The sequence below is a fragment of the Cariama cristata genome, unplaced genomic scaffold (assembly GCF_000690535.1).
Source record: "Cariama cristata isolate BGI_N322 unplaced genomic scaffold, ASM69053v1 scaffold6702, whole genome shotgun sequence".
NCBI classification, from domain to species: Eukaryota; Metazoa; Chordata; class Aves; order Cariamiformes; family Cariamidae; genus Cariama; species Cariama cristata.
In genome coordinates, this window is record NW_009604320.1 from 13,572 (window position 1) to 39,693 (window position 26,122).

At 37.0% G+C, this 26,122-nt stretch overlaps 1 protein-coding gene across 1 annotated transcript in view; it reads left to right on the forward strand.

Moving 5' to 3' along the window:
- Positions 1-26,122, forward strand: part of LOC104157980 (chromosome unknown open reading frame, human C20orf194) — a 46,039-nt gene that overhangs the window by 12,934 nt on the left and 6,983 nt on the right. The window contains exons 4-21 of the mRNA XM_009695532.1: positions 3,031-3,150; positions 3,999-4,123; positions 7,715-7,811; positions 9,077-9,183; positions 11,627-11,704; positions 13,913-14,011; positions 14,638-14,693; positions 15,793-15,928; positions 17,568-17,649; positions 18,468-18,504; positions 21,103-21,190; positions 21,594-21,670; positions 21,956-22,000; positions 22,464-22,509; positions 22,847-22,958; positions 23,864-23,934; positions 24,697-24,747; positions 25,573-25,660. Of these exons, the coding sequence (XP_009693834.1) occupies positions 3,031-3,150; positions 3,999-4,123; positions 7,715-7,811; positions 9,077-9,183; positions 11,627-11,704; positions 13,913-14,011; positions 14,638-14,693; positions 15,793-15,928; positions 17,568-17,649; positions 18,468-18,504; positions 21,103-21,190; positions 21,594-21,670; positions 21,956-22,000; positions 22,464-22,509; positions 22,847-22,958; positions 23,864-23,934; positions 24,697-24,747; positions 25,573-25,660 (1,515 nt within the window). The remainder of the gene's footprint in view (positions 1-3,030; positions 3,151-3,998; positions 4,124-7,714; positions 7,812-9,076; positions 9,184-11,626; positions 11,705-13,912; positions 14,012-14,637; positions 14,694-15,792; positions 15,929-17,567; positions 17,650-18,467; positions 18,505-21,102; positions 21,191-21,593; positions 21,671-21,955; positions 22,001-22,463; positions 22,510-22,846; positions 22,959-23,863; positions 23,935-24,696; positions 24,748-25,572; positions 25,661-26,122) is intronic.

Genomic DNA, 26,122 nt, shown 5'->3' on the forward strand with positions numbered 1-26,122 from the left:
TGCGCAGCAGTGGGCTGTTAGACTGAGTCATTGTCTGACTACACCCTTGTGATAAGTTGGGAACAGGCTGGGAGTTACTAAACTCCCAGCTCAGCTGGAGACAGGCGTGGGGGTTTCCTAATTAATAGCCTTCCCCATTGTTCTAGTGAGGACTCCTGATATGCTTTCTGGATGTATCTTATCTTTGCCATTGTTTCATTTCCTGTTTATTTTCCGCTAAATTTATCTGTTCATTTAACTCCATATGTTTCTGTAGCATAATATTAAAGCATCGCTGTGAAACCTCCTGTCTGTACCGGGTACTCGAAAAGCCTAAGCCACAAAACCCAAGTATTCTGCAGAGTTAATGGTTTTATGGTAAGCTAATGCCTTCTCTGCTAGCCTGTCACTGCTCTGCAAGCAAAAAATTCACCCATGTTGTCTATTATAAGAGTTAAGCTTGTTAGCTGATTAGCCGCCCACCTTGTTAACGTCTTCTTTTTGTCTTCTCTTCCCCTCCTTCTGTCATTAAGCGAAAAAGCAGGGTGTTGGTGTTTAGCTTTGAAGATGGTCCCTGCTTCAAGCCTGAAGAGCTGGTGCACCCAGATAAAACCTCAAACTCTTCCAGTGATGGCGATATCTTCACATTTTATTTTTCTATGATGGCAGTTTCTCATTTTTCTTCTGATCTTCCAGACTTTATAATAATCTGTTCTTTTTTCTGCCTCAGTATGTGTGAGGCACACAACCTTGACTCTTTAGGCTTTGAAAACCCTAGCGATGAGCCTGATAGGAAAAAGTGCAAATACCATGGCCGTTTTCATCCACGCTGTTTGGCCTGTAGTTGAGGGTACCTTGTTAAATTAACATTTGGGATGATCAATGATGTTTGCTTTTGAAACATAAGTAGTGCTGCTTGCAGAACAAGTGATCTAACAGCTTGCTGCCACTGAAGGGGACTATCCTAACTCCTGCTTTGTGCCAGATTATTGCTCATCTGATTGCCTTCAAAAGTTGCCTCAGTTAGGCAAGTAATCAGTAAAACAGCTTATCTTCAGGCCATTGTGTGCGCCAACTTTCTAAGGCTATAACTGATTTCAAGGAGACTGAGGTTTAAATGGAGTTCCCTAAAACAATGGGATGATTGCTTCCTGGAAAAATGGAGGCTCCACACTTGATTGTAACTAAAATCCCACCTAGGAACAGGGGCTTTGGCACCAATATTAGTGTGTTGAGTCCCATTGAATTCTAGATTACATTGGTAGGCCTGCTTTCGTGGGGCTGGAAATGTAAATAAAATAAAGACATAGTGTGTTCTCCCCCTGCTCCTTCTTTTGCACCATCTCTCTCTCCGAGTTCCCAGATCTAGGGCAGTCTGGTTATGCAGAAAACTATTGACACAACAAAGACTGAACATTGCGGCAGGAGGGGAAAATGGGTGACTGGGTCTCGGCTTTCTTTACCTGAGTCTTACCAATGCCATGATCGGAGGTACAGATTGACTGCTAAGGCTCTTGATGCTCCCTTTGTCAAGGAGTGCCTCCTAACACACAAAATTGTGACTCTTTTTTAAAAGAAGAGCATCCTCCAAGGATGTATGTATACAAATGGGAGATCGGTGCTAGATAGCAGAGCAATGAGGATTCAAAGATTGTGGCAGGAATGATTTTTGAGGGCTGAGAAAGCTGGGGCAGATGTGGTGCAACTTCCTCCTTTCCCAACGCAGTTGAAGGAGCGTGGTGATATAGTGTGTTATTGGTGCTGACAATTATGAAGCCATGAGCGGGGAGCGGTACTACAGAGGTTCATAGCTTCCGCACAATTTGAAGGGATTGAATTTGTCTCTTCTGTCTCTTTACACCAAATCTCAGGTACCTTGGAATATACGTGAGCTAGCCAAAGGCCAGTTACTTAAACAAACAAGGGAGGTTATTAAGATGTGGGATTCAGTAGCTGGATGCAGACATGGCATCTGGTTAGCACTTTAAAGCTGAAGCATAACATTAAAAAAAGGAACATAATTAGGAGGACCTAGAGTTTGTTCCAATTTCTACTAAGTTCCAGTGACTCTTGAGTAGTTTGATATCCCACGGAAGTCCTGAAACCCAGACATTCAGGCCGTGTTATTAGATTATCGGTGTACTGATCTCTCCTTTGGACAGCGGTAACAAATCTTGATTTGTTGGCAACCATCCAACTGTATCTTAATAAACTTGGTAGGAAAACTTGACGTTAGTGTTTATGAGAAATTCTGTAGCGGTCAAGACTGGCGACCTCTGTCAGGTGTAGATATCGAGGATGCTGCGTCATGTGTAGTATTACTTGTGTAGAGAGCTTGATGTATTACAGTAGAATTGGGAATTATGACTATGACTGTCTTCCAGAGAGATGAAAATACTTCCAAAATCTGTGACCTGTTTCCTTTCGTCTTTTATTTATCTTCCATCTCTTCATGCTCCAGGTCCTCAATTGTTTTAATTTTGTTTTCCCAAGGACCAGGAAAGGCTTTCCTTGGAAACTGTTCGTGTACCGCATGTTTTGTCAGAACATCTTTTCATGATTTGTTAGAAGTCCGCACTGGCTTTCTGGTGACTCAGGGATTGCACTATAATACTGATAAGATAATATTTAATCATGTATTCTAAAGCAGGAGATTTAGGTCACAGGATTAGTTTGTTAGCAAGCTTCAATCAAGAACATATTAATTAGAATGCATACTGCATGCAGACAGATGTTTAAGTTTGAATTACTAGATAAAATTGAGCTTTTGTTGATGCAGTACATTGCAGAAAACTAGACTCACTTATTTTTTTTAAACAATGCCTGTGGATTTAGGTCATGAGTGGAATGTCAGCATGTAGCAATGAACTTGCAAAAACTCCTTTTTCCCTACGCTGTGTTCCCAGTATGTTCAACGGGTGTAAGTGCCCAGCGACTACGTGAGAGGGTTAATACTTCTATTTGAAGTTTTCTTGTTAGGGAAGAAAACAAACTTTTCAGGTGTACAATGGTAGGACACATAACACTTCACAAACGGTTTTGCTTTTGCAGGAATCGATAGTCGATACAATGAAGGTTGCAGGGAACTGGCAAACTATCTGCTTTTTGGCTTATATAATCAGAATAACAATGACTTTGAAAGAACTGGGTTTCCTGAAGAAGTTCTTGATGGTGAGTAACGTACTCAATATTTTACTTATTCTTCAGTCTTTCTGGAGGGAGAGTGAGCAGAAAAAGGGGCATACCTCAAAAAAAAAAAAAGTCATCAGTAAATCTCTAGTTGTGTATATACACCTGAAAAACGGTTCTTAAAAACACTGCTGAAGAACTCTGTTTTTAAACACGTCCCCACTCCATAAGTTCTTCCAAATGTTCTAAACCTAAAATACAGCCCATTATGAGAAGTCCTAGTTCAGTCATGGTATGTATGTGCATGTGTTATCAATTATTGTGTGATCGCACCTCTGGAGTTCTAAAATACTTGAGCTGTTTTTTACTATAACATATGAACTCACTCTTGTAATATTTGGAAGGCGGCCATTCGCCGTGATCATAGATTATTATTCCCTTATTTGCATGAAACTTTGAATATCTACCCCATAGGCTGTAGTGCTAGTTTTCAGTTGGAGCAACCTTCTAGTGTAATATTGGGCAAGAGCGACTATAGTTTACAGTTTTGTGAGTGCTCTGTAAGGACTCATCACTGACAGTCTTGGCTTTTTAAAGGACTGGCTGATGCAAGTTCTGTGCAAGACTTCAGAATAAACCCACAATTGTTTGGAAGAGAAGAAGTGTTACTGTACTTGGAACTGTATATGGCTGCCAACTGTTTCTTTTTCTTTTTTTAAAGAAGTGGGGAATGATTGTGTATTCAAATAGTTAAACAGTTTTCTTTTAATGAGGCACATTATAGGAAAAGTGTTTTCTGTTCAGTTTCTGTGAGGTTTTTTTTGTGCCCGTATAATTCTTCTGTATATATGGTCTTGGTCCTGAAATAATATTTGTTCTGCTTATTGCAGATATAATCATATTAATAAAACCTGACAGTGTCCATCTGTACTGTAACCCTGTGAATTATAATCATCTTTTGCCATATGTGGCATACTGGAGGAACTTGCATTTTCACTGTCTCACTGAAAATGAGGTAAGTGAAAATGAATGCAGATGAGAATTGCTGATGAACTTGCTAATGAACCGATATTCAAAATGGATTTTTTTTTAACATGCCTTCCAGAAGTCTTTTTTTCTTTGTCATACTCAGCAGGGGAATGATCTCTGTGTGTGTATATATATATAAAATTAAAAGTATTAATAATTTTGCTAATGTATGCAAGAAGAATATGTTTTAATACTTTGTATTTGTTGGAGCATGAAGACAAATTGCTTCCCTCTCCCACTAATTACTATTGTTTTGACATGAGTCAATAATCTTTTAATGAGGAAAAACATGTGGGTTGTGAGAAATGCAGAATCTGAATCAAGTACCACAGTCAGCACTGAGATTTCCAATGATAGCCTTATTTGCTACCAAAGCAGTGTTTTAATGCATAGTTTGCCAGTAGTTTTAGAATATTAAAAAAGATTGGCTTAGTGAGCCATTTAAAATCAATAAACTTAATTTTCAATTTCAGTCAATTTTAACTTTTCCTTTCAAGAGCTATTAACCTCACTGTCACTGGACCGTGTGAGTGATGTGAGTTTTATCTTGCGCTTGAAAGTCAAGGTATTCTTAGAAAAGCTATGTTTATCACAGTGAAGTACTGTTAGAGGAGCAAAAAATGAAAATACCGTTTGTTTAGGTGTAGAATAAGAACCTTTTTATTCCAGTTGAGACTGGAAATGCTTCTTCCTAAATGCTATCATGGGAAGCTTCCCTGTCTGTTTAGTTCTGTGTAGTTCGTTTTTTAAATTAGAATTATACTGAAATGTGAAGGGAGTGGGTTAGGAATGGGTTCAATGGGTGAAGCTGGTGGAAGAATGAGTGGGGAGGTCAGGGAGAGAAACCTTTTGTTCCCTTGAGCTTCCAACTTGAAAGCGATGGGGCTTATGATAGATTGGTTGGTCTTTATGTGACTGTTTGATAGTTTAGATCACAGAATTATGAAATAATTCAGGTTAGAAGGGACCTGTAGAGATCATCTTGTCCAACCTTCTGCTTAAGGCAGGGTTAGCGATGAGATCAATCAGGTTACTGGAGTTTTTTTTTGTAGGTGGATGTTGAAAGCGTCTAAGGATGATGACTGCAGAACTTCTCTTGGCTATCTGCTCCATTACCTGTCTGTACTAATAGTGAAAAAGTGTTTCCTTTTATCCAATATGAACCTCTCTTGTTTTAAATCACGCTCTTTGTCATGTGTCCTGCATCTGCAGACCACAGCAAAGAACCTGAATTCACCATCTCATTAACATTTTTGTGGGTGTTGGAAGGCAGCTATGAGGTCCCAGCCATTGCCTCCTCTAGGCTGAACAAGCCCGGACCTCTCCTTGTAGCGCCAACCTACTGATCGTCATGGTGACCCTCCACTGAACTTCTTCCAATTTGTCAATGTCTGTCTTGTACGTGAGTCCCAAAACTGGATGCAGTGTTATAGATACAGTCCCTCGGGTGCTGCGTAGAGGGGGATAATTACTTCTTGTTAAGATGTAAACAGCTAACCTACAAGTTAAAGCATGCCATAGTAAAATCTAAAGCCTGGCTTCATAAGTTTTTTTGCGTTGCCAAAATCCCTACTGAAAGGGCAAACCTTGAACCATACCCGATGCTGGTAAAACACATACATTTTGGAATCAAGGATGGAGTAGTTCTTAACACTATTGCTAGCACAAATGCAATCTCAGCTATGGAATTTTAAGCTGCATCTGCTTAGGGGCTTTTAGATGATTTATTGTGGTAAGTAGTAACCTTAATCACGCAGTACTGGCTTGAAATAATGGTGTAACTAGAAAGGTAAACCATATGCTTTGCTATTTGTGGAAATAAATGCAAAAGTTTGATTTCTGAAGCTGAAAATACAAATTTTATTTCATTGCTGTTTCATGTGAATGAGCTGAGCGAGGCACTTCCAGTTACAGTTCTGATGTATAAGAATTGCCAGTTTGCTAGATTACTTCTGAAAGAAACAAAAAAATGTTGCTGTGTCAGGCTTTAAATGCATCCTGTTTACAGGAGCATTGCCTGTAGTGGCTTTTAAGCGTTTTTGGATTTCAGTGGTAGAAATAACTGTTGGTTGCTTTTATAAAAACGAGACCGAAAAAGCTCAAGAGTTTTAGAAATAAAGCAAGCAATGCCGTACCTGGCTCTGTGCAGCTCTTGATGAATCTGGCAAAACCTATAGCCTCTCCTTCTTTTCTTCCTTTCTACTTGCCTTTAACTAGACCATAGGAATTTCAGTGAATATCCTAGTTATTGGAATATTATTAAAGATTGCTTATTTTCAAAATGGCCAAATAAGGTAAAGTACTGAAATTTGATGCATACCGTATAAGCTTTCTGGGTATCGTGACCGCACCGTTTATGGAATGGGCTGTATTTACACCTGCAATAGCAAATAATGAGCAAGCCTTTAGCACCTTGCCAAAAACCAAGTTCTTATTCTAATGGCGTTTTAAGTCGTGAGAAACTGGCAGTTGTTTGGGGCTTGGCTTTGAACTGAAACTTTGATCTGGCTTCCTGGGATAGAAGAAGGAATGCATCATGGAGGAACTTGGGCTGCATCTTAAATTCAGGCTTGTCTTAAAAGAACTTGTTCTTAAAATAAATTTGTTGGGTGTGCCCTGAAGCTCGCAAAAGTTATATACAAAAAGTTCATAATCATGTAATTTACCTTGATATTAAGTTCAGAGCACTGTACATTTAAAAAATAAAAAACAGACAAAACACCATTACTTTCTGATCTTGCTCCAGGAAAGCAAGTGACTCTCGAAGTACCCAGCGGGGCTAGGCCTGTTGATTTCAGACTTGGTGCCTTTTCAGATAAAAATCAGAGAGCATTTTTTGGTTTTTGTTCTGTTATAAAAATGATTTTTGTGTGATTTGTCTCTTCAGTCAAGTTTTTACGCTGTTCTGAGCCATAAGTATGATATTTATCCTTCACTCCTGCTCTTCCGTCTGCTGAAGTCGTCAGACAACCACAGTCTGCTACGAGTGTGAAACAGCAAGATAGTGTTGCATGGTCGTGTCTCCTCTTCTTTCCTCCTCCTTTTCCTACATATATCTCTCCCTCGGACAGCAGTTGGTTCTCATTGCTTGTTCTGTGACCTCAGGCATATCTTGTCAGTTGACTTTCCCAGTTTAGTGTTGTTAAGCTGGTAATATTTTACTTTTTTGCCTCAGTGGCGAGATTGTTTGTGGCATATCAGTTGGTATTCTCAAAATATCTTTTCTTGTTTATAAATTATCCAGAATCTAGTAAATGATGTTGAAAGACTTCACTGAAAGCTGAAAATAAAATGTATAATTACGCCTTTATATAACCTTATTAAAACCTTGCTCTGAAGTTTGTTTTTTTAAAGAACAATTTCCATTGACTTGAATTCATCACTGCTATGGTGGAGTTTCCAAAATATAGAGACTAAAGAGATTCTTTAGCTTCTGGAAACTGTAGGTAATATTTTAGTGGATTCCATGACATTTGCTATGGAATTAGAACAGTAGAATACATACCCTCTTTAGTGCAAAACTAACAATCAAATTAGGCATACCTAATCATATTTTATTTTAAATGACTTCTTTCAGTATGAAGATGAAGAAGCTGCAGAGGAATTCAAAATTTCCAGCTTTGTAGACATGGTTCGAGATTGCAGTCGCATTGGTATTCCCTACAGCTGCCAAGGTAGGTTAACTTGTTTTATGCTTACAGTGTAAGTGTTCTGCAGCATGCAAGTCATGCAGTTCAGGGAATGAAGATTTCCTTGCCTTTGGTAAGAAATAAGGATTAATATGTCAATAGTTTCCTTTCAGCCTCTTTTTACATGAGTTGGATTTCTTTCTGAAAAATGTAAGCCCTTAGACTTCATCTGAAGAGTGGATGCTAACAGTGTGAGGCAAAGAAGTAATTTGCATTCAGAGAAGTGTGTTCTGCTGCTACAGAAGTTCTCTGTTCAGATGGGAGCTCCAGCTAAATACTTCTTTATGTAAGGAGAGAATAAACATTTCGTTATGCAAGTTCCCTTTTTTAGCACTGAAAAAACTGGACTGCATGACTTCCTGTTATGATTTGTAGCCAGCCTTGCAGCCTGAACAGTGGAATCTTAAATTGTTCAGTAAAGTGTGCTTTGCAGTATCCCCGGCAGGGAATAATGCATAAGCAATGCAGCGCGTGTACTTCGCTGTGCAGCAGGAGCATGTGGGATTTTTGATCCATAGTACAGTAGGTGAGAGGCAAAGAAAAAAAAAAAAGAAAATAAAGTGGTTTTCTATTTTTGCATCATGTTAGCTCAAACAAAACTGAATTAGCTTGTTTTTTTTTTTTTTTCCTTTTTTATTCCTAATTCCTTATTGCTCCTCTTGAGGAAAGGATGATATGCTCTGACTGCCTGAAAAATCATTAACGGATCAGGGCATGGGGCAAGGATGGTGGTTCTTTGTTAGGAATTATCTAAAGAAGGTGTGTAGCTAAAGGATGATAATCACACTTGACTTCAGATGGCTTACAACTTGACCAGGGAGTACCAGGCTGAATAGTTTTCCTCTCCCCTGACTTAAAATTCTGATTAACATGGGGATGATGTTGACAGTATTTTACTTAAGGCCAAACATTTGAAGAAATTGGAGTAAGCAAAACTTCCTGTTTATTATCTTGAATCTTAATGGGCCCAGTTTTGTTAATGGTCTTGGAATGAAATTTGCAAGGAGACTTAATGTACTTTACTAGACTGATAGCTGGAAAAAAGGGACAAAATTTGGAGCCCTGAGAAAGGAGTTTCTAAAAGCTACTGTCTTCACAAAATCTGTAACTGAAAAATGTATTTTAAGTTGTATGAAGACAGAATAATTGAGATCTTTTATTATAATCTCAGAACAACTCTTAAGATCTTGCAGAAAGTTAAACTGCCAGTACTTGTGAGAGAATGTTTCTGTGAAATATTTCTTTTGCAGGTCATCTGCAGATATTTGATATGTTCATTGTTGAAAAGTGGCCAATAGTGCAGGCTTTTGCGCTGGAAGGAATTGGGGGTGATGGCTTCTTTACAATGAAATATGAAGTGAGTAGTTATGTTTTTCGTTTTCTTTCATTTCCATTCTGAAGCAGAAATGAAATCATGGAATTATTTCAGTTGGAAAGTACCTTCTGAGATCATCTAGTCCTGACTCACCACTCAAGTGAGCCTCTAAGTTGGATGAAGTTTTTCAGGATCTTACAAAGCTGAGTTTTGAATGTGCAAGGATGGAGACACCACAGTCTTGCTGAGAGACTGTTATGAGCTACACAGCACTCTGTCCTGGATAAACCATGATTGATTGGTCATCCTGTCAGCCTCCCTGTTGTGATTTAGAACTTTTTTCCTAACCTAAAGCCTCCTCTACCACTAACAGAAAACACTTTTTTAAACTCTTCCAGATGGGTATAGATCTTCAACAGCAGTGCAAGAGAAGCTGACTAGTGACAAATGCTTTGAGATGAACTGAGAAAATAAGAAGTGACTGTATTTCTTGGGTCATTGATTTTGACACAAGAGATGCATGTACTTTTCTCATTAACATTATATATTCTTGGGTCATCATAATCTGCTGAATAGGGCAACAGTAAAGATTTTGGATGATGCTCCTAGTTCTAATAATGATTTGCTGTTCCACTTTGAGCAACTTGTGTCATTTGATTTGCCTGTTTATTAATTATACTCTAACAACATCCTCAGAGGACAGCTTTGTGTTTATGTACTTGTTTGAAACTTCTTTTATTTAATTTTCTTGGACCTCTGCCACAGAAATGCAGATGTCTTATTTTTCTTGTCACTCCTCCATTTTTACAGCCAGAATGTTCTTTGTCCAACTTGTGACAACTGGAAAAACCTCAAGGAATTAATAGTACCATTATTAAAGTCTCATCTCATGTAGTAGTGTACATGCTTGCTCAAAAAATCTATTATGTGAGTTCAAGTGTGCCTTGCTCTGTCTATGCACTGTATTCTTTCCACTGATACCTTTCTTCATGCTTTGTTTTTTTCCTTCATTCCATCACTAGTACTAATCATCTTGTGTGAACCTGTCAAAACCGTTAAATACAAAGTGCAAAATGAGCATCCTTGTGGAGGTCTGCCTAAGTATCGATAGCCCTTCTTGGTGTCTGAAATTAGTCAATGAAAATTTCACTGTGAATTCAGGAGTTTTGGGTCTTTACCCTTGCCAATTCATTTTATGAATCTGTAGAGGCTTTGAGAAAATGTGTAGACATTGTGGTAATGACTTTGTAAAGACAGAGCCTCTGCTATTTCATTGTGGGAGTAGATGCTGTCTTTACAGCACTCTTGCAGACTTAAAAAGGAGCAATGAAAATTCTTAGTATCTGTTTTTAAGAGTAAGTGTGTTAGCTCTGGTGGTTCAGCCAGTTCCAGCTTGAGTTCTTACTTTCCTTCTCCTTAAAGTCATAAGGGGATTTCAAGTGGGAAGTGGCATTCTTAACTTTTTACGTAACTGTTTATGCGTGGTTATCTGACAGGCAGCTACTACATGTCACAGATGAGGAGGAAAAACCAATCTACGGGAGGAAGAACATTTGGGATCGCTGTAAATGATCTATAAATGAATACTTCTGCCATTATTAAAAGGGAGTGTTCCCAGGGCACTTTTAGCTCCTCAGACTGACTCTCCCTCTGCTGTGCTTTCTGTGCTGTTGGATTTGAAGATAATCTAATGATGATAACTTACTAATTTTTTTTCAGTGTTTTAAGGGCAGTTGCTCTCTTAGTACAGAAGTCAGAGTTGCTCAAGATGCTGTAATCCAGAGAATTTTCTGTACCGATAGGTGAATGGAAGTGATGCCTGGGAAATCATTATTGCCATATCTAGTAACAGGAGTAACTAGCATAACTGTAAAGCAGTGGTTTAAGAAAATTCCAGTCAGTGTTGCATTTTTAATTAAGCGGGTGGTGGGGAACCCTGTAAATACAGAAATTACTTGGATACAAATGTCCCTTAAGAATATATTTTTGAATAGTGTTCTCATATGCATCATCTTACTACTTGGAAGAAGATATTGCTAATTGTTAAGTTAAACTAACTAAACCTAAACTTACATTACGCTTACAGCAAGAATTGGCTGCTGCATAGGATGAGTAACCTTTAAATCTGCTTCTTGTCTGTCTTGTCTCAGAAAACTGATCTTTCCCTTTTGTTTGCACCAGCTGATACTGTTCCTTGCTATTAACTCAAATTGAAAAACTTCATGAAACTATTTGTTTGAAAGATGCAAGCAAAACTTTGAATGTACTTCAAACCCTCACTTGAGGAGATAGGTCTCTGAGGCATGCAGAACACTTGCATCTGGTCAATTCCTTTGTAACCAGTAGGGTAAAAATATTTCTGAATTCAGAGTTAAGGAGGACTGTTAGACTGTGCGCTGCAGACCTGTTTCAGTGTGGCTTAAACCTGAATCTATGGCATTCTTCATGGTGTTTTTCACAGTAGTGTGTTTAAAATCTTTTTCAGTTAATGGATGTCAGTGTTGACTTGTGGAAGACGTACAGCAAAATGGATCCTGTTTCCTTGCAGGACTTGCTCTTTGAGGTAATGAATGTGAAAAATTCTGAAGTCATTACTAGTCTGTTAGTGTAACTGTAGTGCAAAATTGTTGTGATTTTGTTTAGTTTTAGTAGTGCTTACAGACTTAATCTACTTGCTCTGCAAACTGTTGTTTGCAGAGTCTCTTTCCTTTCCTCAGATCTACCACAAAGTCCATAAAAAATTAAAATAACTTGTCTTGGATTGCTTGAATTTCTTTCATTTGCCTAAAATTCTCCTAAAAGTGTTTCTAAACGGTGTGACTATTCTTCAGTTCACAGGACTGTGTACAAAATAAAGAAAATTGATATGTTTTTGTGTGTTAATCCTCCTTTTGCAGCAAGGGGGTGGCGGTGGGGGGAGTGGGAAATCCCTTTTAACATCCAGCCATTCTTCCAGGAAAAAACACTTTCAAGATTGCTTTGTAAGTCCTTTAAGTGGGTAACAGTGACACACAGTGGCTGCCCTGATGCTTTGTGAAATACAAACATACAGTGTAAAGTAATTCCTCGTTTTAATTTGGTGGTCTGCTCTCCATGCTAGGGAAGAAAATAATGTGCGAGTATTAGTTCGTATTATTTTGTTGTTAATTTTTTATCGGTTTCTAGCTTGGCAGCAAAGTAGGCTTTTGATATGTAGCAAGTACAGCAGTAATTATCCTTTATTAATAAAATATTGGTAATTCACACCAATTTCGTTGCTTAATCAACTGCTGTAATGAAAATTAAAATGTCATGCAGTTTATAAGGCTGTCAGTCTAAATAGTCACTCTCTGATACTTCACTTCCCCCTTCCTGTGGAAGTGAGATAAATGTTTGGGACTTTTCTTGTACCTGGTAAGTCTACCCTGAAACACAGGTATTTATCCTATTTTGAAGTTTTAAACCTGAAAGTTGTTGTAACATTGAATTCAAATATTCTGGAAAAAAAAAATAATGAGGAATTCATGCAACTCTGGTTTCATGGAAATTGGTGATTTTAAAAATGATAAATTTTCTCAGTGAGAATGAAGATATGTGATCTTAAAGAGTATTTGAAGCTGGTATATGTTTATACTTTTTTTTTAACACAGTTTTGATTTCAAAAAGTTCTGATTTGAACTCTACTTGGGATTTAAGAGTGTTCTCTACGATATTAGCATGTTCCAAAAAAACTGACAAAAGCACGTTTTAGTTCTTAACTTCTATGAAAAGCTTATTTGAGACAGAAATATTCTCCAATGGTATTTTTTCCTTCTAAATGTAAGCTTTCATTTTAAACCTGATACAGGCTTTATTAGTATTTTTGGAATATTTCATCAACATTCACTCTCTAAATTTCAGTCATTGCTGCATTAATGAAGTGGCATGTATTATACCACTGCTAAAATCATAGTTCTGGTTTTGTCTGTTATATGTATCTGAAAAACTACCTTTCTAAAATCGGGATATCTTTCATCTTCCTACTTTGTATGTGCCAAGTAACTGAAAGTAATCTGGAGAGCATTTTAAAATTGCCTGGTTCTGTAAGGTTCCTTCTTCATCAGCATGACGTAGTTTTCTTTTTATTGATTCTTTGATTTTTTTTTTAAAATTAATTTGAATGCAACACTTGTGGTCATCTTCCTTTTTTATTCTATGTTACTGAGGTGTTGCTGGTATTTCTTTTTCTACTTACCAATTTTTTTTACAAATACCAATAAAGAACTGTCTGCCACTTGCATATCATGAGCTTCCCAAATTCCCCACCTTGTTCCTCATTTTCTGTGCATAAGCTTACTTAACGTTGGATACAAATTACTGCAGAACCATATACAGATTTAGAAATTGAAAATGACATCTGTCCAAGTGTTCACATTGGAAGCCTTATGGGAAACAGGAGTTCTGAGTTAAGAGTGATCTTAAAACACTGTACTTCCATAGGTTAAAAGCAGATAGTGCAGGGCTCTGGTCCTTTTCCCTCTCCTGCCTCTTCTCTCTCAAAAAACCAACCCAAACAAACAAAAAACACACACCGAAAAAAGACCGTAAAATCCAGCAAAAAGTCCTTATCTTTTAAAAGATGTTTATTTTCTTATATTTATTGTTTCACTGGGCAGGCCGTATTCTATATTTTATAGTGAAATGTAATCTGTGGTATTCCAAAGTAATTTGAGTTCATTCAGTGCAATCTGTGACTTCCTTTCTCTTATACAACACTTGCCTTACTAAGTAATGTTGAATATTTTTCTTCTAGGATTTAATGATTTTTGAGCACCAGTGGACCAACTTTTTTGCTAATTTTGATACTGAAATTCCTTTCATTCTGGAGCTATCGGAATCTCAGGCGGGGGAGGTATGCCTGCTTCAGTAATCCTTTGAAATGCTAGTGTCATCCATGCAGAGGTAATAAGTATGCAGCCTTCTTTCTATGATTGGGCTTTTTTGGTTTTCTTTCTTTTTCTCCCTACCCGATCTTACCTTTTCATGTTTGAGGAGTAGAAACTTTCTTTTTTCCTTTAATTTTACCACCTACCTTACCTTTCCATGGTATGATGGATTAGGACTGCTTGGTGTAAATCAGTTGAGTGTTTGTTCACTGATAATTGAACTTAGTTGATTTATGTCAGCACAACAGATCCATATTTGTAGGTAGATTGACTTTCATTTTGATGGAAGCTCAGATATGTGAACTTCCTAACAAGCTGAGGTTGCACGTGTCAAATCTCAAACATAAATGATGGTAACGTACAGCACGGGTGAAAATAGCATGGTAGTTTTCGGTTGCAGCTGTTGCTTTTTAAGCATATATGAGACTTAATTGTATTTGGGTTTGTTTATGGATGTTGAAGGTAGTTTTTGAGGGTTCAGGAGTTTTCTCTGAGAAGGATAATTCAGGTTTTTTCTTAATGATATTGGGGATATATCACACTTTCTATCCATTTACTTGTTAATCAGGGGTGTTTTTTTAATTGTTCACAGCCTTTCAGAAGTTATTTCAGTCATGGAATGATCTCGAGCCATATAACAGATAACAGGTATTACTCATTATCCCTGTGAAACTGTGGTGTCACTAGTACCTCAATATATTATTTCCGTATCTCTGATGCCATAATGCTTATAATCTCAGTATATCACATTACATCTTTGTGCATTTGAAAAAAAAAAAAAAAAATGCAAAGGCACTTCTGGGCAGGATAAGCTGAACTTTCATGGGATTTAATGCTGTAGTTACTGACAATTGCGTATGTAGTATGTTTGAAACTCATCTACCTTGTGCATTCTAGTATCATCAATTTCTTCCTGGTCCGATATTTAAATGAACTTACTACACAGGACAGCTGTGTTTGAAAGTGTTGGTCCTACTTATGTGATACTCAAAGCTAATTTAAATATAAAGATTGAAGAAATCAGTATACTTTTTTGAGTCACAACATGCACAAGACCAATGCTTAAGGCAGGGAAGTTAAAAATCTTAGCCAATATAAGCTGGGCAATACAGGTCAGCGTTATTTTATTTCAGCGTAGAATTTTAACTTGAGAGAGGAAAGTTGGTTGTCATATGTTGCGAAACCAAGTGTTCCGCTGTTTTGAGCTAAATAAAGGTTGCTTAGCTACTTTAATGTCTCTGCAGATTCTTCTTTCTTTGCAATTAAACAATAGAGTTCAGTGTCCTTTATTGTTTCAGCATTCTATGTTGTTTGCATTTAAATAACAAAAAGAAAAACCTTGACCTCTCCAGTTGAGTCTTGGGCCCAAAGCCAGATACAACCAAAATAGTTTTGTTTAATGCCAATCTAATTATTTCAGGGTTTTTCAAGATGCTAAGTTTTAAACTGGTTAGCTTTTCAAGGCAGTTTAAAGAAGAGGAAAACCTAATAGCATTTGAGAAACAGCCTTGAGATGTTCTTGTATATGAAAGAAATTATGATCTTGTTATTTCAGGTAGTTTTTTTCTTTAGAGCTTGATCTTTTCAATGAGAAGCCTTCTGTAGCTGTAGTAATTTTTTTTTTTTGTCCTGCTCTTTTAGTGCGAAATTCAATAGTTCGTCCATCAGACTTGAAAGCTTTGATTTCATTTGTTGTTTGTAAGTTTTCTTCAAGTATTTTGGTGGTGATACCCTCTTTTCTCCTTAGCCCTAGCCGGCAGCCCTTTGTTCTGTTTGGTAGCCACTCAACTAAGGAAAACTTGAACTCTGGTAACTTTAATTTTCCATCAGAAGGACATCTTGTTCGAAACACTGGCCTTGGTGGAAGCACTGCTAAGCATATGGTAAGGCTTTTAAGTAGTTAGCTGATGTTTTGAAGCAGTGTATATTTTCTCTTTCTTTGTGTATTTTTTGTGCCCTTAAAATGCTTACCTTCCATGAGTTAAATACCCGATTCTTCTTAACGTATATAACCATATGTTACCTTAACAAACAGTCAGTTTGAGGAACAAATTTCCTTTTTCTTTCTCTTTCCAAGTCAAACTATACTGGATGTTTAATCAGGGACTGCTGAATGAGTTAAAATGTTTTTTCCCCTATAAAAAGACAACTTTTTAAACACCTGTGGTGCTGTAAATGTGTGGGGTGGGGGAGAGGGAAATTCTGTTTGTGAGGACATTTGTCCTAGCCATAAAGTGAAAATCTTCCTGACTGTAGCATATGATGTACTTAACTCTGACACACAGATTTTTATTTTAATCACAATTGTTTAGCCATTTCTTAAAAAGAAATGGAAGGACACTTTTTTTGATAATGACTTTGTGAATAGCCACAGGATACTTATGTATATCCAAATTTCAGTGTATGCTTCAACAGCTGAACAGTTCGTGAAACTCTGAAAATCTTTCTGGTGTTCATAGAATGTTAAGATCAAGTTGTGAGATTAACTTGTTTCCGTTTTCAAGTAAAAACTTAGTTTTAAAACATATGATGAGGTCGATGGCTTGTTGCACCGCCGTGCAGAGGACGTAACTGGGGAAGCGACCCCAGGGAATTCAGATCCTCTGGCTGGCTGGGCTGGGTGCATCAAGAAGGTAACTCGCAGCGAAGGAGGAGAGGTAGCGTGCAGATTGCGTTGTGGAGTTCTCCATGCGAGCCGATTCCCGTGGGCTCTGGGAGTGTTCGTCAGTTGTGCGAGTCCAAAGTCTGTGCTGCTGAGGAGATGGATGTGGTTGAGTACAGGTCATCGTGGAGTGAACGTATGATTGAGGGAATGAGTTTATGATCTTGTCATGACAACATTTTGTGCATAGTTGCCTTAGGGATGGATGGATGGATGTGGATATTCTGGACACATGCGTGTGTCAAAAGCCTGAGAAAGGATTGCTTCAGCATCTTGGTGAAATCTCAGCTTCCATTTGCTGCTCTGTCTAACCCTATTTCTGTAAAAACACTTCCAATTTTGTTTTTTGTGCCCTTGTTAACATTCCCATTAAGACCATTTGATATCTTTCAAAATGCAAGTACAATTTTATTCTGATGTACTTGCTCCATCTGTTGTCTTCAGATTCTGACGTTGTTCTTAAAAAGGTGGTTTATTTACAGGTACAGGTGGTACTGTTTTAATAGGGTGTCATGAAAATAGTAAATAAGACCAAGTGCAAGCATAGTTATGGGAACCTGACACACTTTCCTCTTCATGAAAAGAGCAGTTGACATAGGAAATTGAAAACACATGCTTAACGCTTACGGAATTCAGAGCTCATCTCCTTTCCAAAGTCTTTCAACCATTCAGGTCAAGTCAAAAGTGAAATATGCCTTTGAAAACGTAAGTTACTTTTTTAAAAATCCAGTTAAGTCTGTGTTGTACGCTTCCTGTAGTATGTCAGTTGTTAGACTTAAGGGGAACTTAGCTTACTGTTAATTATTGCGCTAATTTTTCTTACTAAGCTCTTTTGATGTCTCATTAATACTGACAACTAGGTAGTGCAGTGTGTATCTCCAAAGGGACCTCTGGCTTGTTCAAGGACCTACTTTTTTGGAACCACTCACATTCCTTTCCTGGGTAAGTATATTAAAAATACCAAGCGGTAATTTAAGGCAGTTATTCTCTCTGATTATTTAAAATTTGTAGCAATTAAAAGATGGCTTTGATTCCTTTATGAGTGTTAGGCCATGGAGGGGTACATACTGTGCAGTTCTGTAGCCACTGCATGAAATCATAGCAAAACATTGTTCCATTGCACTCCCTACTTTCATGTGCAAAAATCTGTCAGATCTCAGTGTGCAGACCTTTTGCAAGTACTAGGTAAACATTTAAGTCCATATTCCATTTAAGTTGATAGAAAAACAGTCCCCAGAAATATATTAATTCAAAGTGGTAGTTGTCAAATAAGTCTGCTTTTTTTTTTTTTTTTAAAAAATGGATAGAGAAAATTCTTTGCCTTTTACCTTTTATCCTCTGGTTTGGGTCCAATATAGTGTGTTGTTATAATAGCTGTCTTTCCTAATAAAGACGAGCTATGTGAAACTTCTAGAAATGATTTTCTTATCCATTTTAGGTGGCTGCATGAATCCATGTTTTTTCCTGGGCATCCAGGAATGGCCACTTTGGGAGACAGGGTACAGCGTGAGGGGGGTCTTTGCTCTGACCCAGTGCAGCTGTTTAGGGGATGAAGGTCTTAGTCTTGGCCATACTGTGTACTGGCTGTACTGGTACAAGTTAACCTGTCCTTTGGTCTTTTTTTAAATCTGCAAGCAAACTGCAGTTACATAAAATACTGGGTAAATGCCATGTAAGATATGCAGGAGAGATGTTATGCCCAAGAAGTTCTGTGTAAACACTTCTGAAAGTGCTTAAAACAAACTTTGTTTTTAATACAGGAAATGACAATGAGATGCACAAGCAAGCTGAACAAGTGTAAGCTGCCAACTTTTTATTATTCCTTAACTCTTCCCTCTTTCTACCTTGTGGCAGTAGGTCAAAACTGCTTTTAGTCAGCAGTAGCTGTTGGCATTTGCAGAGCTGCATTTTTATTTAGAATAACGTGAACATGAGAGGGTTTCAAAGGCAAATTGCTCAATGAAGGTTTCAGTGAGCAAACTAGGAATTGTTAGTGTGACATCCCTTCTGCTATACAGCAAAGTATGAAAGGAAATATTAGTAAATTTGGCTTAAATTTTAATAAGACTTTTTTATCTTAACACTTTTTTGAATTGCTTTAAAATGGATTTCACATACACTGAGGGGGAAAGTATCTATAACTGAATGGGAGCATCTTCCACAGGTAGAAATAAAAGTAATGTCTGACTACTGTCATTAAGCTAAACCATGTGTAAGATTTATAATGGTTAGTGAAAATGCCAGCAGGGAACACTCAAACTTGCAAAGAAATTTCACTGTGTTAAAGGATAGCTAAAAGTTAAATTCTGATTTTTTTTGTTAGTAAACTACAAAGCTCCCACACATTTTGACCTTCACAAAATAAGACTTTGTTTATCCATGTTGATGTCCACTTCTCTGCATGTTGTAGACACCTGTCAAGTTTTAAGAACGTGGTAGATAATCTGCTTTGGTACTGCTCTCAATCTTAATAAACCAGTCCTTCCCTTTTGTCCTCATTGCTAGTTAGGATAATTTTAGGAGCCTGTTCTTGCTTCTACAGTGGAGCAGTTTGCAAACCTGCATGACATGTTAGGAAGGTATTAAAGGTGTGCCAGAGGGAGACAGTAGCGTGGTGACCTTTCATGCTAAGTGCTGTTGACGTGATAATTGTGATATGGTTCTCAAAATCGTAAAAGTGAAGTTACTAGACTGAGCAGCAGATTTTCCGTTTTTTGTAGTAAAGTTAACTTCAAGAGGTAATTTTACTTATATATGTTCTGCTCAAACATAGAGTATTTCTTGTCCTACTTCTAAAAGGCTTTGTACTAAGTACAGTTCTAACCGAGATGGCTAGAGAATTTCTAAGCAAAGCAGGGGTCAGTTGACGGAGGCAGTATTTTTTTATGAGAATATATTTTTCTTGAAAGTGCCTCTGTATTGGATCAAATAATCTAGTTTCAACAACGGCAGCAAAATTAGCTTTTCTGGCAAACCTGACCTCATGATTTTGGAATTAGTTTGCAGTTGAGTTCTGTTACTGGTTCTTATATCTGCCAATGTTTTCCAGTGAAATAAAAAGTGGGAAAAATATTTTAAAAGCACTATTCAGTCCAAATTTGACTGTATTTAGGAAGCAGAACTGCAGCCTAGAGTGCAGGCTGACTGGAGTGCATAAACTGACTGTGTAACTTTTAAGTATCCCTGGGGTAAACTTTATATTTTGATTTTCTTTAAGAAAATACCCTTTTCTGTTTTGCATTGTTAGTGTTAAAATTTTAAAATGGGAAGAGTAGTAAGGTCGCTATAGCATATTAATGTAAAGCACAGCCCACTGTGAGGTGTTTTTCTTGCAAACGTGTATGTGACTTTGAGCGAAAATAGGAATGGTTACAGAGGAAGAATTATATGCGTTTCTGGTAGTGAGTGTTTACTGAAAACATAAGTTAAATGCATGTGTTAGTACATGACATTACATAGAAGAAACCTCAAGAAGTAGTAAGAAGTTTCAGTTTTAAAATCTCTTACTGCCATTGGGGATGAAGTTCAAATATCAGCACTGGCGCATTTTGAGGTTTAGCCATGTTGGGCCATATTTGGGAGCTACAGTTGCTTTTGTCCATCCTTTAGGAATGCTTTGCATATAGCTTAAATGCTGTATCCCTCTCTTTCTTCCCACCTCTTCTCTCCCTCAACATCTAGCAGTTGCAGAGGAGTTAAAGGTTGGGGAAATAGGGCTGTTTTGTCGATCTACTTTATCTTTTTGTTCTGATTTAGCTGGAAAACAGAGACTGATGTTTCTTAGTTGGGCACAGGTGGGTTTTTTTAATAGTTCTGGAGCTATAAATGTCAGTAGCTGTAAGTTGCTTCTGGCTTCACCTAACCTTTGTTTATTTCTGTACAATTTTTTTCAATTCCCTTTTAAGAAAAGAACCAGACTAAGCTGGGATGTAGATGTGCTCAAAAGATTGTGGTGACTGGTTTGTTTTGGTATCTTTTTTGCTTGACATGTTCCAGAACAAATCCATCTCTGAAATCTGTTCACTCTGTTTTCCAGTTTTCTTTTGTGGAACAAAAATACCATTGTGTTCTTGTTGGAATATTTAGGATGTGATCTTTAACACAACTGCAGCAAAAGTCAACAACAAAACATCTTTTTTTCCCTTGACTGAGAGCAGAGATACATTTGTGCCAAGAGGTTTTTTTCCCCAAGATATTCTATAATTTGAGCAATTTACTTGCTCTAATTTATTTTTGTAAATTGAAAGGTTTAGTATAAAGCTATCCCTACGCTTACTTGATCAAGGACCCATCCCATATAAGGGAGTTGTGTTATGAGGGGAAAAAACTCCTTTAAACAGAGGAGAAGGAAAAATCTATCTGTCTAGTAAATGATGTGTTTGTATTTCTCTTCAGTACGCTGTTGTCGCAAATATATACTGCTGTTGTAGAGGCTGTGCTTGCTGGCATTGAGTGCTATGCTAAAACTTCCACTGAATCCAAGGTAAATGAAGCACCCATTCTGTACGCTGTAATTGTTGATTTGGATTGCTTGCAATATAAGATTACATGCAAACCAAAAAAAAAAAAAGTTTCGGTCAACTGCATAACATTAATGAAGTTAATACCATGGCCTCCAACCAGTCTCTCTGAATTCTGTTTAAAAAAAGAGAAATTTGAGAGTATATCTAATCTTACCCATCCACAATTGTTTTTTCCAGCTTTCACAAATTTTCCTAACCTTATAGTAAGGAAAATTAGATATGTGAAAGAACAAATTTTAGCTTGGTGCATCAGTGTGTTATTGTTTAGTGTATGGTCTCTTGTTTATCTTATGGGTGCTCCTGTAGTTGCTGGGATTTGGAAGTATGGGAAAAGATGCTCTATTCTAAACTTCCTTTTTTCAGGCAAAGGAGGTCGCAGAGCAGATGCTCCTGTCTGTGTTGGATACCCTTCATTTAACACAACTTAAAACTGCATTACGGTATGTATTTTCAAATACTTACTGATGTATTGTGTGAGTGTATTAGCTGCTTTTGGGGAAAAAATATATCAAATGTTAATTTTAAACAGAACTTGCAGGACTGCCAAATTCCAAGACTTCAGAACACATTCGGAGTTTTAAAATCATTATAATAATTCCATTTTTCTTCTTCTGCTTTTTTAACCACTTCAGCAGTTATTTTGTTTTAAATCTATTATTGTTTATTTTTTACATGTAGAAGAGATATAAAACATGTTTTTCACCAGTACAATTTCTGTTCTACAGCTCCAAAATCAATTTTCAAATTCAGGCTGTGAATAATCATGGAAGGTTTGTACCACTGTCTTACTCTTCTTGTTATTAATTAGTGTTTTTCATACAGTAATAAGGGTTTTTTTTTCTTGTCTTAGAACTTCTGAGAAGACATTGCATTTGATTATTTCATACAAGATGTACTAAATGCTTTTGTGTATGAGTCAGTTTAATGATTTCATATCTGTAATTCTGTGGAATCTTAAAAGCTTTTAAAAAAAATCTAAAACAACTGAGCAGACCAATTTTATTAACTGTTAATGAATAGAAGCAGCATGAGCCTATTAAGAGTTTCCTTCTAAAACCGTGCTTTTAACTTGGTTCATATCACAAGCTTGTACTTTTTTAATCCCCACGCTAATTGACTGAAATTACCTACACAAATAAGAGTTTATTGTAAAATTAAATAGCTTTTTTGGCTGCTATGAAGTCACTCAAAGTGATCCAACCTCTAAATATTTAATTATCATTATTGTTCTAGAATTACTCCATTAGATGATGAGGATAGCCTGAGTTTGATTAAAACGGTAAGTAAGCTGTTCAGTATTCTTTTTATTAGAAAATAGAACTCGAATGGCTTTTTTATGAGACTTGCTGAGATTTTTATCTATGTGAATACAAATGTAAGGGGAGAGATGAGGTAGACTTCAGATGCTGAAACCGAGGTAAGATTGAATTTTAACATGAAGTCAAACAGTGGCATGTGGAATAAAACATTAACATAGAGTTATGATCTCAGACTTTCCACCGCAATCTAGAAGCGGTGTTTTAGGAGGTTTAAAACATAAAGATTTTGCTGCTTCAATTGGAATGTTTCAAATTCTGCTTTCTCTTCCTTTCTGCCCAATTCTTTGATTGCTGTAGGCGTCTATGATGGTATTTGACATTCCAGATTTGCTCACAGGAAGAGGATGCTTGGGATCTGTTGTCTTTTCAGAGTCCTTTCTAACATCACAGATACAAGTAAAAGAAAAAGGTAAGTGTTTTAAATCCTAACCCCGATGTTGTCATTCTGTTAGCTTTGGTATGAAGAGCAAAAGGGCTTCTGATGGGTGTTATTACTATGACCATTATGTTTTTAAGCCTTTGGGTTAATTAAGACCTAAATGTTTTAGCTTGCTGGTAATGAATATCTTAAATGTCGAGTTTCTCTAAGCTCACTGAAAGGACTTTGGCTGTTGTGGCTGCCTCGTGATACAGCAGGGCTGAGGTGTGAAAAATTGAACTGTAATAGTACCCTTCCTAAATTTTCTTCAATGTTAGTGAATGTTTCCTATTGTATGAGGAATTTCAAACAGCGTTCTTCCGTCACTTTTTGTAGAACTCATTTGTACGTAATATGTTTTCATTTCAGTTGCACTTTGTTTGAAAGAGATGAAATAAAACTAGAAAAGGATATGATTTTTAGAAAGCTTGGTTTTGGAACAGTCTTACATTTAAAATACAGGATACGGAGTAATTTCCATAACTTTAGACAAGTGCATATTTTCCAGATTGTTTACACGTGACAAAGATAGTTATTGAGGTTGTCTGAACAATGTTTATGAGCTCTTGTATCCAGACAGGCTGTGGGTTTTTAACCATGGGACTTGGAACACTTTTGGTGGGGAGGAGAGCAAAGGAAGCAGCCATAGATTAAGACCAGAATAAAAGCAGGGTTTCTTTGGTGTTACATAGCAGCTCTGCGTATGTTACAGCACAAGAAGACTGGGAGCTAGTCTGCTGTGAAAGCTTCACCTAAACAATAATAAGTCCTGAAAACAATGAGAAGATTTTTTTTTATTTTATAAAGAAATTTCAAGCTGTAAAAGTAACTTACTGAACAGTCTGAAGTGTATGGATGGTATTATACTACTTTGCTTTCTATTTACTTCCCTGCAGATGGCAGCATTAATTCAGAAACCAGCCACATAATACTGACTGCAGCTATCCCAAGATATGCTTCTTGGCTGGTTAGTACACAAAAACTTCTTTGAGTTTTTTCTATACATGCAGATTCACAAATGAAAACTTCTTGTAAAAGTATAGATGTATGAGGAAAAAAGTACGGAACTCGGGCATTGAAACAGAATATTGATATATTAATCTATTCTGATTTTTTAATTTGGACATGAAGTGAAAAACTAGTAAGTGGAAACAGGCTGATGGTTCCATTCATAGCACAAGTTTTAAATTATTTCATTTTCATCACTTCAGTTTTTTAGCTGTATAAAGGCCTGGGTGTTTTTCAAGTACACAGTGTGACTTTTGAAAATTATGTTTATTGTGGGGCACTTTAGATCACTTAAATGTCTGCCCCAACAGAAAGAAAGATCTTCTTCCAGACCTCTAATGTAGTACACTGTGTTAGAGGTATAATTCCAGTGAATGTTACGAACATTATGTCCTTTGGCAATCCATATGCCTTAAACACTTTAATAAAAAATAAGACTGAATGGGATTTGCTACTTTATGTCTATACAATACTGTTTAGTCCATAAAACTGTTTAATGGAGAGTATCCCCTTGAATGTGTTTCAATGAACTATGTCAGTCCCATGGGAACATGGTATTGCAGAGCACAAAGCTGTCTTTGAAGCACTCTGGTCTCAGGACTTTATCTCTCTGCGGTACCTAAGGTTCTTGTTTGCCTTGAATCTTCTTTAATGTTTTTTATGTAACGTTAGACTTGCTTTATCTGTTAACAATACAAATGGAAACTGTTTCTGGCTACAGGTTGAAGATAGCGATGTGAAACTGTCTGAAAAGGCACAGAATATATTGAAGGTAAAATTAAACATTTTTGTTAAACTATAGAAGTTATGCTTCCAAGAACCAGTATTCAAAAAATCTTCGCTGCTAGCAAAACTGTCTTTTATTATGTTTGTTACTCCTCTTCTACAAAAGACTTGTCGGTTCTACCCTGTCTCTTTCAAACTTTGACCTAGAAAAAAAAAATACATTGTGTGTAAAAGTTTGAGGTTTTCTTTATTTCAAAGAATGACAAAACCCAAGGGCAAAAAGAGTTCTAATAAAGCTACGATTTCATAGAAGCCTCACTAAATATTACCCATGGAGCTCATGTGTTTCAAAAAACTCCTCAAACTCAATGCCACTCTATATGCAACTTTCTTTTAACTTAATCAGCATGTTAAATGTCTAAAGGAAAACACTTTAAGCAATGTGAAAAAGAAAAGAATTTGGGATCTGGGAACATCTTAAACCACATGAGTTTCACATTTGTGGTTTAATTTGTGGTTACCAGAAATCTTCATTATAAATAGATTTATTTTCCTGTAATATACTTTTAGTTCAGTAGATTGACAATCTAAAAACAAAGAGCTATGCCTTGTGGTTGTGACAATAACTTGTAACTTAATAGCTGCTGGCAAAACCAAAATGAGGGGAAGTGCTTTTAGAAATTATGCTCTTGACATGCTGTCTTTCACTAGTTCTTCTGTATCAATGCAGTTTAAAACTCTCTTAAAAGTTCTGACAGATGCTGTTGAGAAAAAGTCTTTTCTCTTTAAGCAAAAGCATGAGAAATTATTCTTGCCTCTAGTACAGTCCTTGTTCCAGTCTGTGATACTACTGTTTGTTTTTCCTGTTTAGGAAGACAAATCTTTTCTGGGCACTTTACTCACTGGAGGCGATGGAGCATATATTTATTCTAGCAATCCACAGGCCATGCCTGCAGAAGGTGAGATGTGGGGTTTTGTTTTTTAGCTTTTGTTTTGTTTTTCAATTGGTTATACAGTTAGTCCACTTTTTCTTGGCTTTTTTTTTTAAGCACATAAGAGATGCACACTTCCTAGCATTCACACATCTGATGAGCCTACCTATAGCATCATCTTAACCTTTCTTTCCATTTGCCTTTATAACGCTTTCTTGTTAAACTTCATGTCTTACATTTTTGTCCCCAGCCTCTACTTGAAACTCCTAGTCCTAGAAGAACGATTCCTGTCAGAGCCATAGGCTTGCTTTTGAGGCACGTGGGACTCTGGCACGATTGACAGTGAGGCTTTGCAGACCTAGGAGATGGCTTTTTTCCATAGTTACTCTTCAAAAGCGTGCACGAACCGACTGCTTCTATCCTTAATAGATGATACGCCATATGTTTTCTGCTTTTTCTGTGCCTATATGAACATTAGGTTGGAAAGAG